Genomic DNA, 15,961 nt, shown 5'->3' with positions numbered 1-15,961 from the left:
TCACCTCTGTTCTGTATAAATACATTTAACTTTTTAATAAAGATACCAGTCCCGAAGATGTCGCGAAAGCGATGAAACCGGTCACTGGATATTCCAAATTTGTGGATTAAAGTATCACTCGTGTTTTATTTATATAATAAATTACAATGAACTTCCATCAAGAATTTTCACTTACAAACTTAAATTTTTTAACTTTCTGCGTCGTAATTTATTGATGTAAATACTTTATTCTTCCAAAACATGCGTCAACCGCATGTCACAATTTAGTAAAATGTCAAAATAAGACACTTAAACAAAATGGTCAATTACACCGAACCTACTATGAATTTAGATCGAGACAACGATTTACACATTTTTTCTATTCACCATTTTGGGCAAACGCGGCGACGCGCGGCTTGGTGTCTTTCGACAGATCTAATGAGTTTTGAAAAAATTTCGACGTAAAGCCGGGGTTTTGGAAAACTTGAAAAACGTTAATTGGGTGAATGAGAATGTATGGAAAAAATGGGAAAATGTAAAATCGAGGTTTTACTGTATTTGTACTGTTTAAAACATTTAAGCACACTAAATGGCACAAGTCATCCTTGTTAGGATGGGTTGCCTTTACCAATTTTCTCCTACCAAATCATTACTTCAGTTTCAGAGGCTATCGCCGTCATTTCTCTACGAAGGTCTTTTGGGCCGACTGAAATTTCCTAAATGAGAAATACAATTTTGACTAACCAATGAACAAAACGAATCGCCTACAATCTGTATTGAATGCTGCAGCAAGACTTATTTTCGGATTCAGTCATATCACTCCACTACTTCGGGAACTACACTGGCTACGTTTTCCACAGGGGGTCGAATACCAACTCTGTCGGCTTATGTATAAGTCACTGCGCAACTCTGCTCCGGAATATCTAAGGGAACTCTGCATTCCAGATGAACTAGCTGACAGGCGTCTAACGCTTAGATCAGCTACTTCTACGGCGAGAGGAAAAGTTATTATACCTCTACGCAAACAGCGCACTAAATTTAGTGAACGGGCGTTTGCGGTCGCAGGCCCTATGGCATGGAATGCTCTCCCAGCGGAGGTGCGAGGCTGTGAAAGTGAAGTGATGTTTCGGAAAAAACTAAAAACCCACTTGTTCTCTAAATCATTTGAATAAATCCGTAGCATGTGACAACAAAATAAATTATTTTAATTAAATTACAAATTTAAAAGAATCACTATGTAAAGCGCCCTTGAGGTATTTTGTTACGAAAATGGCGCTATATAAGTTATCCATAATAATAATAATAAATGTTAAGTTATGAAAACCACGTGCCAAAGTTACATGGAGCAATAATGAAAGGTTATTTTACGATATCCTGAATTCATCAACCATTACTCGGCGTAAACAAGAGTCCGATGTATTTGAATAATTACCCCGAGCAGACGGAAGACGTGGAGTTGAAGATGGAAGAGTCCCGGCTGCTGGTGGCCGTTGTGGAGGCGGTCATGGTCTGCCACTCCGAGTTGGGTCCGGCTGCGGAGAAGAGATACAGCGTGAGCCGGGGAATACTGCATATTATTAATACTTAGAACAATGTTTTAAATACGTCCAAATCTATTAAATTATCTGTTATTAAAATTAATTTCTTAATACAAAAAAGGTCCAGATTATGTCTCGATGTGCCTTATGTTTGTCAATGCGTCTTTTCCTCTTTTTAACGTTTCAACTGTTGTTATTTTGTAATATCTCTACGAATTGAATAAATAGACTTAAACCAGCCAATGACATGTCATAAGCTCTGTAAATGCCTAGACTTCCATATTCCCTTCTCGAAAACTTTTTCCCTCTCTGTTGAAATAAATTTAAATACGAACAACTCCCTAGGGAGGAAATCCAGCCAGTCTGCAAGCATTTGGACATAATCAAACATTGTTGAATTACTTGAATTATAATACTAAATTGTTTCCAGGCGTCGCCTAGTAGGTGATTTGGTTCAGCCGGATGAATCTCACCCACGTGATAAAGGTTTCAGCTCTTTTACTTCACAAAAGTCAACAGATGGAAGAGTTGAGGAAATGTTCAAACATGTTTTATAAACCTCGAGGAACAAATCTTAGGTGATGTGAGCGAATGTTTTCCTTATTAAGTTTGGGATGTTTGTTTGTACATACGTCTCGATCTGGCGTTGATCTCAGTCTGCGTTTGCACCGCGGCTGGCTTCCTGACCTGGGACACGGGCTTGGATTGCTGCTGTTGCTGCTGCTGTTGCTGCTGCTGTTGCTGCTGCTGTTGTTGCTGCTGTTGCTGCTGTTGCTGCTGCTGCTGCTGTTGCTGCTGCTGCTGCTGCTGCTGCTGTTGTTGCTGCTGCTGTTGCTGCTGTTGCTGCTGCTGTTGTTGCTGGTGCTGCTGTTGCTGCGTCACTTGCTGGCCCGCCTTCTGAAATGTTGTTTATTTCATTTTGATTTTAACATGATGTGCGCGAGGGTCGATCGATATGTAGTGACCGACCGAAACGAGAGATGGTTCGGTCATGTGGAACGAATGGATGACGATATGGTAAAACAGGTATATATGGCGAGGATGAACATTTATATATATATTTCGTGTACGATATTGTTGTTATAGATCACACCTATCGAACTTTCTCAAAGATGGTGAATGGTAACTAAGCCGCTACATGAAACAGTGCATATTTGAGTAGTGTAGTATTCTGGCGCCTCCGTCATAGACAATCCTCAAGGACCTACCGAGGAGCGAAACCACACAAGCGAACGCAGCTCATTAAGTTACCAGCCTGCGGTTCGATACCCAGCCGGAAGAAGAGGGCGACAAGAACAAAGGCTATAAAAGGCGCGAAGTTCAAGGCCCGTCCTTCTCTCCTTGTCCGAAACTCAACTGCAGTGCTTCCTCACATAAAATTAGTCTTCTATAAAACACGTGTTGGATATAAATTTGAAGTAAGTTAGATTTTATTGAATGTGTAATAAAATATCTTTGTATTACACGCCAGTTTTCTTATAAAAATAAATAGTGTTATCCATGTGAGTAAGCCGTGTTTGTGAAGTTAAAGAGCTGAAACCTTTATTTATGCGGGTGAGATTCATCTAATGTAATTATTTCACCTGCATACTAGGCAACGCCTGAAAATGTTATTTTTTCGATTTCTATACTTCTTCATGGACCAGGTGGATTTAAACATAAACAGATGAAAGAATTGAAGGAATATAGATGTTTAAATATGGGCAGAATGGTGAATGTTACACAGTGGGTAAAGTGGCCACTTACAATGACAATGGAGTCCATTTTCAATGACAATGTTTTGAGTTTGTCCAAATTTTTGTAGACAAAGACTGGATTCAACCCCCTAGGGAGCTGTTGATATTAACATAATACAACAGAGACGAAGAAACACACCTTGTCTAAAAAAATTTGTACAAACACAAAACATTGTTGATAAATCCACCTGGTCTAAGAAGAAGCATAGAAATTGAAAAATATTTTCAGGCGTTGCCTAGTATGGGGGTGAAATACTTCAATCATGTGAATCTCACCCACAGCAAAAAAGGTTTTAGCTCTTTAACTTAACAAACGTCAACATATGGAAGAATCGAAGGAATAAAGATGTTCAAATATGGGCAGAATGGTGAATGTTACAGTGTGTAAAGTGGCCACTTAAACCGGCCATTGACAGGTCGTAAGCCCTGTAGATGCCTGAACTTCTATATTACCTTCTCTTAAATGTTCTTCATCTCTGTTGTAATATGTTAATATAAACAGCTCCCCAGGGAGTTGAATCCAGTCCTTGTCTACAAAAATTTGGACAAAGTTTTGTACGAGGCAATTTTGCCGTAAATATTAATAAAATAAAATCAGCGCAAGTATTTTTTATACCTCAGTTTGGATACCCCGAGACTCGTTGCAGGCGACCAGTTTGAACTTTTTCGAGTTCTTGGAGTTCTGCTCCTCCGCGGCCAGTTCCGCCCTCTTGATCTTGTCGTTGGCCGCGTCCTTGAGGCTCTTGACCGTCTCCTGCGACCTGGCCTTAGCCGCCTCCTGCGGCCTGGCTCTGGCCACCTCCTGCGGCTTGGCCTTGGCTATTTCCTGCGGCTTGGCCTTGGCTATTTCTTGCGGCTTGACCTTGGCCGTCTCCTGCGGTTTGGCCTTGGGCGGCTCTTGCGGCTTGACCTTGGCCGTCGGCTTCATTTCCGGGGCGGGTTGTGGCTTGCTGATGACTCTGGGCGGATTGGAGGGAATAGGCTTGGCACTTACGACGGGAACTATTTCTGCAAGGAGAGGAAATGAATATGAGAAAAATAAATAAAAAAACACAACTAGTTACAGGCATTCTGATAACCCAACATCAGAAGTAACTATTAACTAAATCAATATATATATATATATTTAATTGTTTTATTTTATTTATTTAACTCACTTTATTTATTTAGTTTGTTTAATTTTTTTTATTTATTGAATTTACTTAATTTATTTAAATCTTTTCATACATATTTTTTTGGTAATAGTATTTATTTTATTTATTAATTCAATTTATCTAATTGACTACAATTTTAATTTAATATTTTTTTTATTTTATTATCTTTACTTATTTAAATTGACAAAATTTTGAGTTTGTCCAAATTTTTGTAGACAAGGACTGGATTCAACTCCTTGGGGAGCTGTTTATATAAACATATTACAACAGAGACGAAGAACATTTAAGAGAAGGTAATATAGAAGTCCAGGCATCTACAGGGCTGTAACTGTAACATTCACCATTCTGCCCATATTTAAACATCTATATTCCTTCAATTCTTTCATCTGTTGATGTTTGTGAAGTTAAAGAGCTGAAACCTTGTTGATAAATCCACCTGGTCCATGAAGAAGTATAGAAATTGAAAAAATAACATTTTCAGGCGTTGCCTAGTCTAGTATGTAGGTGAAATAATTCAATTAGATGAATCTCACCCGCATAAGTAAAGGTTTCAGCTCATTAACTTCACAAACATCAACAGATGAAAGAATTGAAGGAATATAGATGTTCAAATATAGGGAGAATGGTGAATGTTACAGTGTGTAAAGTGGCCACTTAAACCAGCCATTGACAGGTCATAAGCCCTGTAGCTGACTGGACTTCTATATTACCTTCTCTTAAATGTTCTTCATCTCTGTTGTAATATGTTAATTATTTAAATTGTTTAATATATTTGATTTATTTTATTATCTTTACTTGTTTATATTGTTTAATTTATTTTACTAACTAAATTTATAATTTGGAAAAAAGTTTTTACTTTATTTTTTTATTAATTGTATTTACTTATTATTTATATTTTATTTTATTTCAACAGAGAGGGAAAACATTTTTGAGGAGCGAATATGGAAGTCTAGGCATTTACAGGGCTTATGACCTGTCATTGGCTGGTTTAAGTGGCCACTTTACACACTGTGTAACATTCACCGTTCTGCCCATGTTTGAACATCCACATTTTTTCAACTGTTCCATCCGTTGACTTTTGTGAAGTAAAAGAGCTGAAACCTTTATCACGCGGGTGAGATTCATTCGGCTGAACCAAATCACCTACTAGGCAACGCCTGAAAACAATTTTCCATATTCCCTTCTTAAAAATGTTTTCCCTCTCTGTTGAAATAAATTTAAATATGAACAACTCCCTAGGGAGGAAATCCAGCCAGTCTGCAAGCATTTGGACATAATCAAACATTGTTGTTGGATTTATTTTAGTTTCCTTATTTGATTTGTTTAATTAATTTTATTTGTTTAATTTACTTACTTTATCTTTTAAAAAAACAATTATTAATTGTATTTTATTTATTTTTTTATTCATTGTATTTATTTAATTTTTTTATGTAATTTTTTTTTTTAAATTACAAAAAATTTTATTCAGGTACCAGGAGACAGCTGATAAGAACAACAGTCGCCAGAGTGAGATCGGACAAGGAACAACGTCGTAATAACTGTACACAGCTACAATATGAACCTTAACACAATGGTCCTTCGAGCTGGATCCATGCTGTACCAGAGTCCTCTTGTCTTTGACTTCTCACTTTTAAGAATAAATTGCTCGGCTGCAATAGAAATAACCTTGAGAGCATCTGATCAATAAACGAAGATTTTACCACTGACCTGATCTAAAACTCTGTACGGCGGTCGGCTGGCCAGATGGAGTGGCCGCAGGAGACAGCTCCTCAGACTTGTCCTTGGTGCCGACCTTGGACCCGTCTGAAGTCTCGGAGTCACCCTGGTAACAGAGAAATAGCTTATAATTACAATATCTTCAATGGTCACTTTGACTGCCTCCTGCGAGAGATTTATCAACTCAACCCGGGGACAAACTTCTTCTCCAGCAGACTGGAATCATTTACCTAATACACTTGTCCATTAATAGTAATAATAAAGATCTTCTTATTTCTGCCGGACTAGAATTACCAGTGTTGTCTCAGACTGGTTTAAGGTCACTACTGGGATTCCACAGGGCTGCGTTCTTGGACCCTTATAGTTGGCATTTTATTCTGTGTCCAACATCTGGGCCAAAATTATGATGGGAAGATAAAGATGTCATACCTTCAGCTTGACGGTAAAGTTGAAGATAAATACTCTTAAGCAATTACGAAGACACACTACCGGCCCCCACCTTCAAGTTTCGGGTAGTTGCGTCGATATGAAACAAGGGGAAGCGAACGTCACTGTACACATATCTACGCACTGAAATGACATAGCTTCAGTGTGACGTTATAGCTGAAGATAAAAGTCTCTCGACTGACTACTGAGATACACTACCGATCCCCCCACCATCAAGTTTTGATGTAAGTACATCGGTTTGTACCGGCGGGTCTAGAGCCCCTCGATACGTTTATCTACGCATTAAAAGTGACAAAAATTTTGTTCAACCGAGCAATTTTTTATTTTACGATTTATTTAAAATTTTAATCGTTTTGAGGTTGGCACTTTTTTCTTAAAGGACTATTTAAAATACAAAAGTGAAATAAGTCCTCTTTAAAATGACATCGAGGTGGGATAAAATTTTGACAGTTAGTAAAGCGCCACTATCGGTGAAGTTTGGAAACTCCGTGTAATTGCAGCGCATGCGTAAGACCACGCGACCTCTGAGACGGCATAATTTGCATCCCTCGGTAGATAAATACAGACGATCGTTAAACATACCGTCTTGGCAATTGTCAAAAGTCTTTTAAAAATCATGTTCAAGCGAGCATTTTTTGCTTGAATTGGGATTTATTGCAATATATAATTACTTTGAAGTGGGCACTTTTTATCACAGAAGCCTATTTAAAATAAAAACTATTTCAAATGATATTGAATTAAGGAACGCGGACTCATTTTTACGGTCATTCATTGGTTTGTTTCAATCACACGATGTCGAGGTGACAAGTAGGTAGAACATACCGAGGAAGATACAGCTAGTATAGAAGTTAAGTGTACCGTCTCGATCTGTACAGATGAAGATGGCGTTCATAATCGAGGCCCCGGGCTAGTGAAATTCGAAGCACAATCTAAATGAATCGATACTGCCCAAGAAATAAGTCTTCTTCACCTGTGAGGACTGCGAGCCGGCCGGACGACATCGTTGCTTCTTGCGGTTTAATATCAGCCGTAACCGTTCTCTGGTCTCATTAAAATTCCTAGATACAGGCGTCGTGACCGGCGGCTGAAATCAAATAAAGTCATATCCATATCGATTCTTTAAATATGTGGTGCAAAGCTAGCTACGTAGAATTAAATATTTAAAAATGTAAAATAATGTATTTTTATCGAGTGAAAAATCCTATCTCCTTTGATTACAAAATATAAAATATTATAAAAAAATAAATAAAACAACTTTGTTTTTAACTACTAATTTTTATGTTTCTTTTATGTTATTATACAACGAGCATATAGATAATACAGTAAATAAATCACTGAAATTACTTGGCTTCATTAACAGAATATCCTCTGATTTTACTCATGTCCGTACAATCAAAACTCTTTATTGCTCGACTGTTCGCCCTCTTCTAGAATATGCCTCCTAGAATAGTGGGCTGCTCTCCATTCTATGTCAATCGCATAAATCACATTGAATCAGTCCAACATCGCTTGCTTCGAAAAATAGCGTGGATGCTTAGACTAGAGAGAGATAATTATTCTTATGCTGAAATAGAGTCGATGTTAAATATTTCTAGTCTACAAAAACGTAGAACTAATATTGACTCCATAGATATGTTCGGCATACTAAATGGTATAATCGATGTTCCATCATTACTGGGACAAGTAAAATTCAATATTCCGACTCGTAGATTGAGAAACAATGAAGTACTGTTCATCGATCAGCATAGAACAAACTATGGCCTAAATTCTCCAATGACCCGCCTTTGTCGTATTGTTAACTCAAGACAGGATCTGGACTTTTTTGGTTTAAGTTTCCAAGGATTTAAACGAGCACTAAATAAATAGTCCAGATCTTGTCACGATGTCCCTTATGTTTGTCAATGCTTCTTTCTTTTTTCTTTAAATGTTTTAAACTACTCTTTTATTGTAATATTTAAACCTTATAAATTGTATACATGGACAATGTCCGTTAATAAATAAATAAATAAATAAATAAATAAATAAATAAACAAATAAATAAATTATCATTTATGTTTCTTCGTGTAACTGTTGTTATTGGCTTAGGCCGTATATATGAAATAAATAAATAAATAGACAGTTAGATTTAGCCCCCATTTACACATTTTACAAATTGACAAATAAATTTAGTGTATTAATGATACTAAAAAAAAAAAAAAAATACGAATAATAAAAAGGAGTAAGATTACAACACGTCTTGCAGCTACTAAGCGCATAGAAGATTGGAATTCTAGACCCCATTTACAAAATTTAGGTATTTTAAAGTTGATATATGGAAGCTAGATAACCAATCATCGTGCAGCTACAAAGCGCATGGACGAGTGGAATTCCAGCAAAGTTAAAATGATATCAATAAATTTACAAAAAATAGAGCATAGTAGTAAGTTTGTCAAGTGTTCATGTTCTGTAGGTGAAATGAAACTAGAATCCTGGATGAAGGTCGTTCACACGAGGGCAATACATTAGCCTCCGTATCCCGCCTCGAGTGAACCCCAAACGAACATTTTTGTGGAAAAGAAAAATGTGCAAGGTTGGGCTTACCGCGTGGCCGAACACCGTGCAGTAGCAACAGTTGCACGGTTGGTCGGGACGCGGCGAGGCCGGGTGCTGGCTGCAGCGAGTGGCCTCGGCGCCGCCGGCGCAACTGTCCGTGCCGTGGTTGACTGCAACCGATACAAGTTTGTCAGTGAAAAAAAGATGATTTTTATTCGATCAATGAGGAAGTTTAGTGGTTTTTTTCAAATTTTTTATTTGTTAATAGACTGTTAAACTAAGTCAAAAATTTTTTTTTTTAATTTTTACATATCGTATTATCGGCGCTACGATATTTTAAAGTTTTGTATTTCTGAAATAACTCCGCGTGTGACGTCAGAGGTTCATTTCCGCTTATTCTCATTCAGTTCTTCCTATTGGTCCAGAAGCGACAAGCAGACCGGAAATCTTCCATAGCTCTTAGATCATAGGTTGATTCACATGAACCAGTGACGTCATTTAAAGTAGTGCGTTTTTATCAAAATATTTTTATTATTTTTTCTGTACATTTTCAAGAAACTTTGGCGTACAATTTAATGCTCTAATTTTTACCCCGCGTAAGAAAACATTTTTTGTATCCAATTTCCCGTAGGGCTGAAGTTCCTCATTTGCATTGATCGATGTGTCCTAACGTTTTTGCAAAATGATGTAACCTTGTAAGAACGTCGTTAATAATTAGGTTTATTTTAGTTTTAAAGCTGATTTTATGTATTTATGTTGATTTATATGTCAAGCATTGTATTAAAAAAATAAATTAACACGCCAGATACTAATGATTTTTTGTGTGTCAATATAAATAACTCCTTAGACGTTACTACAAAGTTATGTCGTCACTTTTTCTGACAAATGTTATTCTAATCAAGCTATTTTAAGGACTATAGTTGCATGTGTACTTATTTGTTTGACGTTAAATAATCAGTGTGGCCATTATATGAATCAAATAAAAAAAAATATCTTCAAATTAATCACTCTCTAGGGGTAGAGAAGATCCAGAATACCATCCCTGGGTGCTATTCCGAATAACTCTCGCGGCACAAACAGTTTTTCTCGTGTAAAAACTGTTTGCTCGTGCCGCGAGTGTTTGGAATATCAACCCCGGGGCGGAAATGGTTTAATCAGTATGGCGATTTTAAAGAGTAACACGAATTCCTTTCTAGTTTGCGGAGAGAGCGGTAAACCAGCACCTGTGCATACGTGCTGGTGATGGTGGTCCGTGTCGGCGGGGCGTGCGTACACCGTGGGGGTGGGGGGGGCCTCCGCCGGCTTCGCGGGATGCACCACCGGCTCCCGGTAACCTGGAAACAGAGGGATCATTCACCGTCTGCTAACAATTTTAATAATTTTATTTATATTTGGAGGAAAATACATACGATGGCAATGATTTATAAGAAATAGTAATTATTTATTTATTTTTCAGTAAATAAAGTTAGCGTAAAACATTGTTATGAATAGTAAAATATAATGGTAAGCTGCGCATAATCCCTTCTATACACGATTCGCCCCTGCTGCGTATCAAAATGCTCTCCCTCCGCATATACTCTTAAGGAATGAATATCTGAAATGACGTTTTTCCTTTAGAGACTGCATCCAGGTTCCCACTCACCGATGATGTCCCGAATGGTGACGCCGTCCTTGATGGGCACTCCGCCCTTCATTGCGACCCCGTTCACCACCTTCACGTCACTGGCGAGACGGGTCCTCGGCTCCGCGTCCTGTACCTCCTGCAAATTACCATACATATAATCGACTAAATTTATTGCAACAGAGAGGGAACACATTATTGAGAAGGGGATATGGAAGTCTAGGCATTTACAGGGCTACTGACCTGTCATTGGCTGGTTTAAGTGGCCACTTTACACGTATAAAAGGAGAAGTATAAAAATTGGAAAATTGTTTTCAGGCGTTGCCTAGTAGGTGATTTGGTTCAGCCAATTTGGTTTGGCAAAGGTTTCAGCTCATTTACTTCACAAAAGTCAACAGATGGAAGAGTTGAGGAAATGTGGATGTTCAAACATGGGCAGAATAGTGAATGTCACACAGTGTGTAAAGTGGCCACTTAAACCAGCCAATGATAGGTCATAAGCCCTGTAAATGCCTGTGTAACATTCACCATTTTGCCTATGTTTGAACGACCATATTTCCTCAATGCTTTCATATGTTGTCAAATTTTATCTCGTTCCATCGTTGTTAAATGTTATCTGTGTGAAAAATCCAATTATCCAATTTTTTTGCTGTCCGGATAATTGGAGTTCTACTGTACTTTATAAATTTACATATAAGTGTTTTTAAGGTTAAGTTCTTACATAAAATTGTTTATACTTTTTTTTTAATTCAATAAAAAAAAAAACACTTAGTATCAAGTGAAAAAATACAAAATATTTTTAATTCAATCATAATTCCCAAAGATGACAGTTTTTTAATTTTTTCTGCTATATATTTAGTATAGTCTAGTACAATAATTATATTTTTATGTAATTTAATTTTTTCCATACATTTTTCATTTCCTCACTTTAAAGTTTTCCTCAGCTTTACACTTTTTTGATGTTCCCTTGAAAAACGTAAAACGGGGATTTTACTGTATAATCACTTTGCTAAGCGCCCTCGAGGTATTAAACTACGAAAATGGAGCTTCATAAGTTATCCATAACAATAATAATACCCGAGCGTGCAATGGTCGCTTCCTCGGGAAGGCCATTCCATCGCTCCACAAAATATATATCTACCTCTTTCATGGCGATTATGGCTTTGCTCTTGTTCTGAGGATTGCTGATGACGATTTTCTTGATGACGGTTTTGGTCTTTGCGGCTTCCTCGCTGCATTCCTTGCTGACTTTGGGCTCGGGCTTGACTTCCTCGGAAAGCGTTTTGGTCTTCGGTTCTTCTATCACCTTCTGGAAGAAGTACACAATCCAATTGGCATAAAACACAAGCAATTATTATTACGGATAGTTTATTTGACAATGGGGAAATATAACTTTTTTTTACATTTTTTAAGTAATAAAGGTCTACGAAATACAAAAAAAATTTTTTAATAATTTTAGTAACATAAAAAATACTTTTATACTTGTAATTTTTAATATCCGTAAAAACAGTAATTCCATTGGCCGCGCCCCTAATACGACGTGATTCATGTTTATTTGCTCCTGCCATTCAAATTTCTGTAGAACAATATCACAAATCTTGAAGTTAATTACTATAAAAAAAAAATACCATATTATCTTTTACAGAATATTTTTTTTGGAAGAATTGGAGAAATATGGATGTTCAAACATAGGCAAAATGGTGAATGTTACACAGTGTGTAAAGTGGCCACTTAAACCAGCCAATGACAGGTCATAAGCCCTGTAAATACCTTGACTTCCATATTCTCTTATTTAAGGTATTCTCCACCCCTGTTGTAATTTGTTAATCTTAATGACCCCCGAGGGGGTGAAATCCAGTCTTTTGTCTATGAACATTTGGACAAACTCAAATATTGTTATAAACATAATGTGAAAAGAAGATATTTAAACAATTATCATAAAAGTGTGAAATAGTTTGCCGCGATGTAAATGACAGTTGAAATTTTGTGGTGCCATACTAAAAAAAGTGATACCATATAAATAAAATTTCCCAATATTTAGGGAAAAAATTCATTGTATGCATTTTATGCAAATTCAAAAATTTTATTTTCGTGTTTTTAAGGTTAAGTAACTATATAAAATTATGTAAACATGTTTTTTTTTTTTTGTAATTTAATAAAAAAAAATGCATTGTGGTTGAATATTGCATGAAAAATATGAATGATCCCCAATTATGGCACTTTTTTACAATATTTCTGTAATATATTTAGTAACATCTAGTACAATAAAAATATTTTTATGTAATTTAATTTTTTCCATACATTTTTAATCTCCTCACTTTAGAGTTTTCCTCAGTTTTACACTTTTTTGTTGCTCCCTAGAATTACGCAAAACAGGGGTTTGACTCTGTACCTTTATTATGGATACAAATCATTCTTTTCATTACCATAAAATTAAACTTTTACATTCAAGTTTAATTTTATGGTAATGAAAAGAATGATTTGTATCCATAATAAATTCACAAAACAAAGTGTTTTGGGTCCATCGTTAACAAAGTGTTTGTTAATGATCCTTAAAACAAATACAATTTAATTCAATTTACTGGCTGAAAATTTGCATTCACTATCCTTCCCTCTGTTCTGATTAAATACATTGAATTTCATAATAAAGATACCAGTCTTGAAGACATCGACAATGTGATGAAACCGGTCACCGGATATTCCCATATAGTCTTTTATTTCTATTATTGGGAAATAAAAGGAAAGTGGGGAGACCACAGAGGAGATGGACAGACAAAATTGTCGAACTTGTGAACTTGGGAAGAAAAAAAAAATAGGGATATTTCCCGATTGTGACAGTTTTTACAACTTTTCTGGCAGTAAATTTACACTATACATATGTAGTCAGTACAATATTATGCTCAAGTAATTCCATACATTGGATTTAAAAATTAACTAATCATGTAACGTTCGACCTCACAGCCCCTCCCCATCCTTACCCCCACCCCCACACATTCTGCAAAATATCGCTAAATATTATTAAAATAATTTATTCTTTGCATTGTGTTTTTTGAAATTTATGTTGTTTATACACTCATCTTTTTATTTTTATTTTTATACCAACTATACTTCTTAACACTGTTCCTATCTTTTATTTCTTTATATTGTATTTTTTAAATTTTATGTAGTTTATATACTCATGTTTTATATAACTTCCATGCATGTAAAAGTCTTATGGGCGTAAAAAATTTAAAAAAATAAAAAAATATTTTGGTGCATGTTCGGACATGGTGGTGTTTGCATGCAATTTATGTATTTTCTTAAATACTGTGTAGGCTACGGTGATGGTAAAGGTGAGTGTATTTTAGTATTTGCATGTTGACGCATCGAGTGTCCTGACGAAGAGACGGGTGCGTCCCGAAACCAGACATCGGTATAAATAAGACATAAAAGTTAGTTAAATATGACTATTCACTAACATTAATTAAAATGTGAATGCTTTGAACATAAATAATACAATTCAATCACTTCATACCTCGGTTGTGTGTTCTTCTTTCTTGTCGCCAGGCGTCGGCGCGTCTTCCACGCGCTCCGGCTCCTTCTTAGAGAACTGGTTGATGAGCTTGCTGAGCCCGCGCCCCGCGAGAAGCTCGGCCTCGCGGGTCTCGTCGCGGCCGTGCTTCGCGGGCGGCGACGCGGGCCGCTTCCCGACGGCGGCCTTCAGCTTCTCCTCGAGCTTCTGCAGCTCGCCGATGGTCAAGACCCAGTCGCTGCCGCTGAAGTTCTGCCGGATAAGTTTGTCGACGTAGTCCTTGTTCACGGCCTGCAGCTTCTCGATGAAGGTGGTGTGCTCGACGGTGATCGTCTTGGGCTCCTGCCGCGCGACCGTCTTCTTGACGGCGCGCCGCTTGACGGGGTCCTCGGGCGCGTCCGGGACCTTGCAGAGCAGCTCCGGCCAGTGGTGGCCGTCGCGGAGCATCGCGTCCAGCACCTTGCGCATGACGAGCTGGATGGAGGCGGCAAACAGCTGCACTCGGAAGTCGTCTGTCTCCGGAGTCGTCTCCTCTCTGTAGAAATGAGAGTTAGGATACGTTTTTGGTTATAATTCAAATTTTTCAGGCAGTTTTGGCTACCATTTCTGTTTGCAATGTGGTCATGAGGAGAGAGAACAATATTAATATAGTAGTAGAGTTAAATTCAAGTTTATTGACAAAAAAACAACACTTTTTTATGTATAAGCAAAACTGATAGCAAGACCCACGGTCTTTAAAACGGTTTTAGGGTATGTGGAGGAAGAACTTTTACATGGGAACTAACTCGACGCGTTATCTCATCGGGATGTTTCTGAATCCACCCAAAGTGGCATGAAAATAGTAGATTAAGATATGATAATAGAGATGCTTTATCCACCCCAGTAATAACCGTAATAAACCAATCTCTTTTATAAAACGTTTATGACGTAGCCGAGATACTACAATAAAAATGAGAATGTTTACATTGAGTGACGTTAGCAGGCGCTACTCAGGGGCGATATTGCGGCATTATGACGTTGAACAGGGCTAAGTAATAATGACCGCCAGAGTGATTCTGAAATATCGCAAATGGGAGGAGACGTATTTCCAAGTGATATTGAGGCATCTCGAATGAGTAGCGCATCGAATATTTACAAATATGTGACCAGTCTCAGTAGATCTACTCGGGTCGCAGTGATGTCTACAACAAGAATAGAACGTCTCTTCTTTACCCAATAGCCCGCTACTTTAAAGACATGGGCTCAGAGAAGGAGATTTAACGATACGAGACCACTCAGCAGCCGGGCTCGGGAGACCTGTCACAGCAGACCCACTCTAAGAATAGAACGTCTCTTCCCTACCCAATACCCCATTACTCGGACTGGGAGGCTCAGCTGCCAGGCTCTCGAGCATCTGATACCCGATCACTACTCTCCTACCCGATGGCCGGCCACCGGGGTCGGACGAGACGCAGCGACAATAACGGAGGGGCCTTGCCTGGCGGCGTGCTGGGGCGGCGGCCGCCGCAGGCCGGCCAGCGCGCGGCGCAGCACGCGCACGCGCCGCTCGGGCGCCGGCTCGCGCAGCAGCTCCATCTTGTCCAGGCACTCGAGCATCTGGCGCCAGAGCTCCTCGCGCTCGTCGCTCCTGTCGCAGCTCTCGCAGCTCGCCTCCCCGTTGCTGCCGAAGTGCGAACTGCAACTGCAACTGTGAACAAACAAACAGCATTTCATTAATTAAATATATA

General features: G+C 38.0%; 1 protein-coding gene across 1 annotated transcript in view; it reads right to left on the bottom strand.

The window, feature by feature from the left end:
• The window catches only part of LOC148273660 (uncharacterized), a gene marked incomplete at both ends in the record, with an annotated part of 56,795 nt that overhangs the window by 24,193 nt on the left and 16,641 nt on the right, over positions 1-15,961 (bottom strand). Inside the window, 11 exons of the mRNA XM_088238394.1 lie at positions 1,412-1,511; positions 2,150-2,414; positions 3,870-4,261; positions 6,115-6,229; positions 7,541-7,654; positions 9,151-9,272; positions 10,326-10,436; positions 10,745-10,862; positions 11,865-12,032; positions 14,238-14,769; positions 15,712-15,921. Of these exons, the coding sequence (XP_088094520.1) occupies positions 1,412-1,511; positions 2,150-2,414; positions 3,870-4,261; positions 6,115-6,229; positions 7,541-7,654; positions 9,151-9,272; positions 10,326-10,436; positions 10,745-10,862; positions 11,865-12,032; positions 14,238-14,769; positions 15,712-15,921 (2,247 nt within the window). The remainder of the gene's footprint in view (positions 1-1,411; positions 1,512-2,149; positions 2,415-3,869; positions 4,262-6,114; positions 6,230-7,540; positions 7,655-9,150; positions 9,273-10,325; positions 10,437-10,744; positions 10,863-11,864; positions 12,033-14,237; positions 14,770-15,711; positions 15,922-15,961) is intronic.

The sequence above is a fragment of the Micrasema longulum genome, unplaced genomic scaffold (genome assembly GCF_059751315.1).
Source record: "Micrasema longulum isolate JH-2025_06_02 unplaced genomic scaffold, ASM5975131v1 h1tg001883l, whole genome shotgun sequence".
NCBI classification, from domain to species: domain Eukaryota; kingdom Metazoa; phylum Arthropoda; class Insecta; order Trichoptera; family Brachycentridae; genus Micrasema; species Micrasema longulum.
This window is presented reverse-complemented; position numbering and strand designations above follow the sequence as displayed.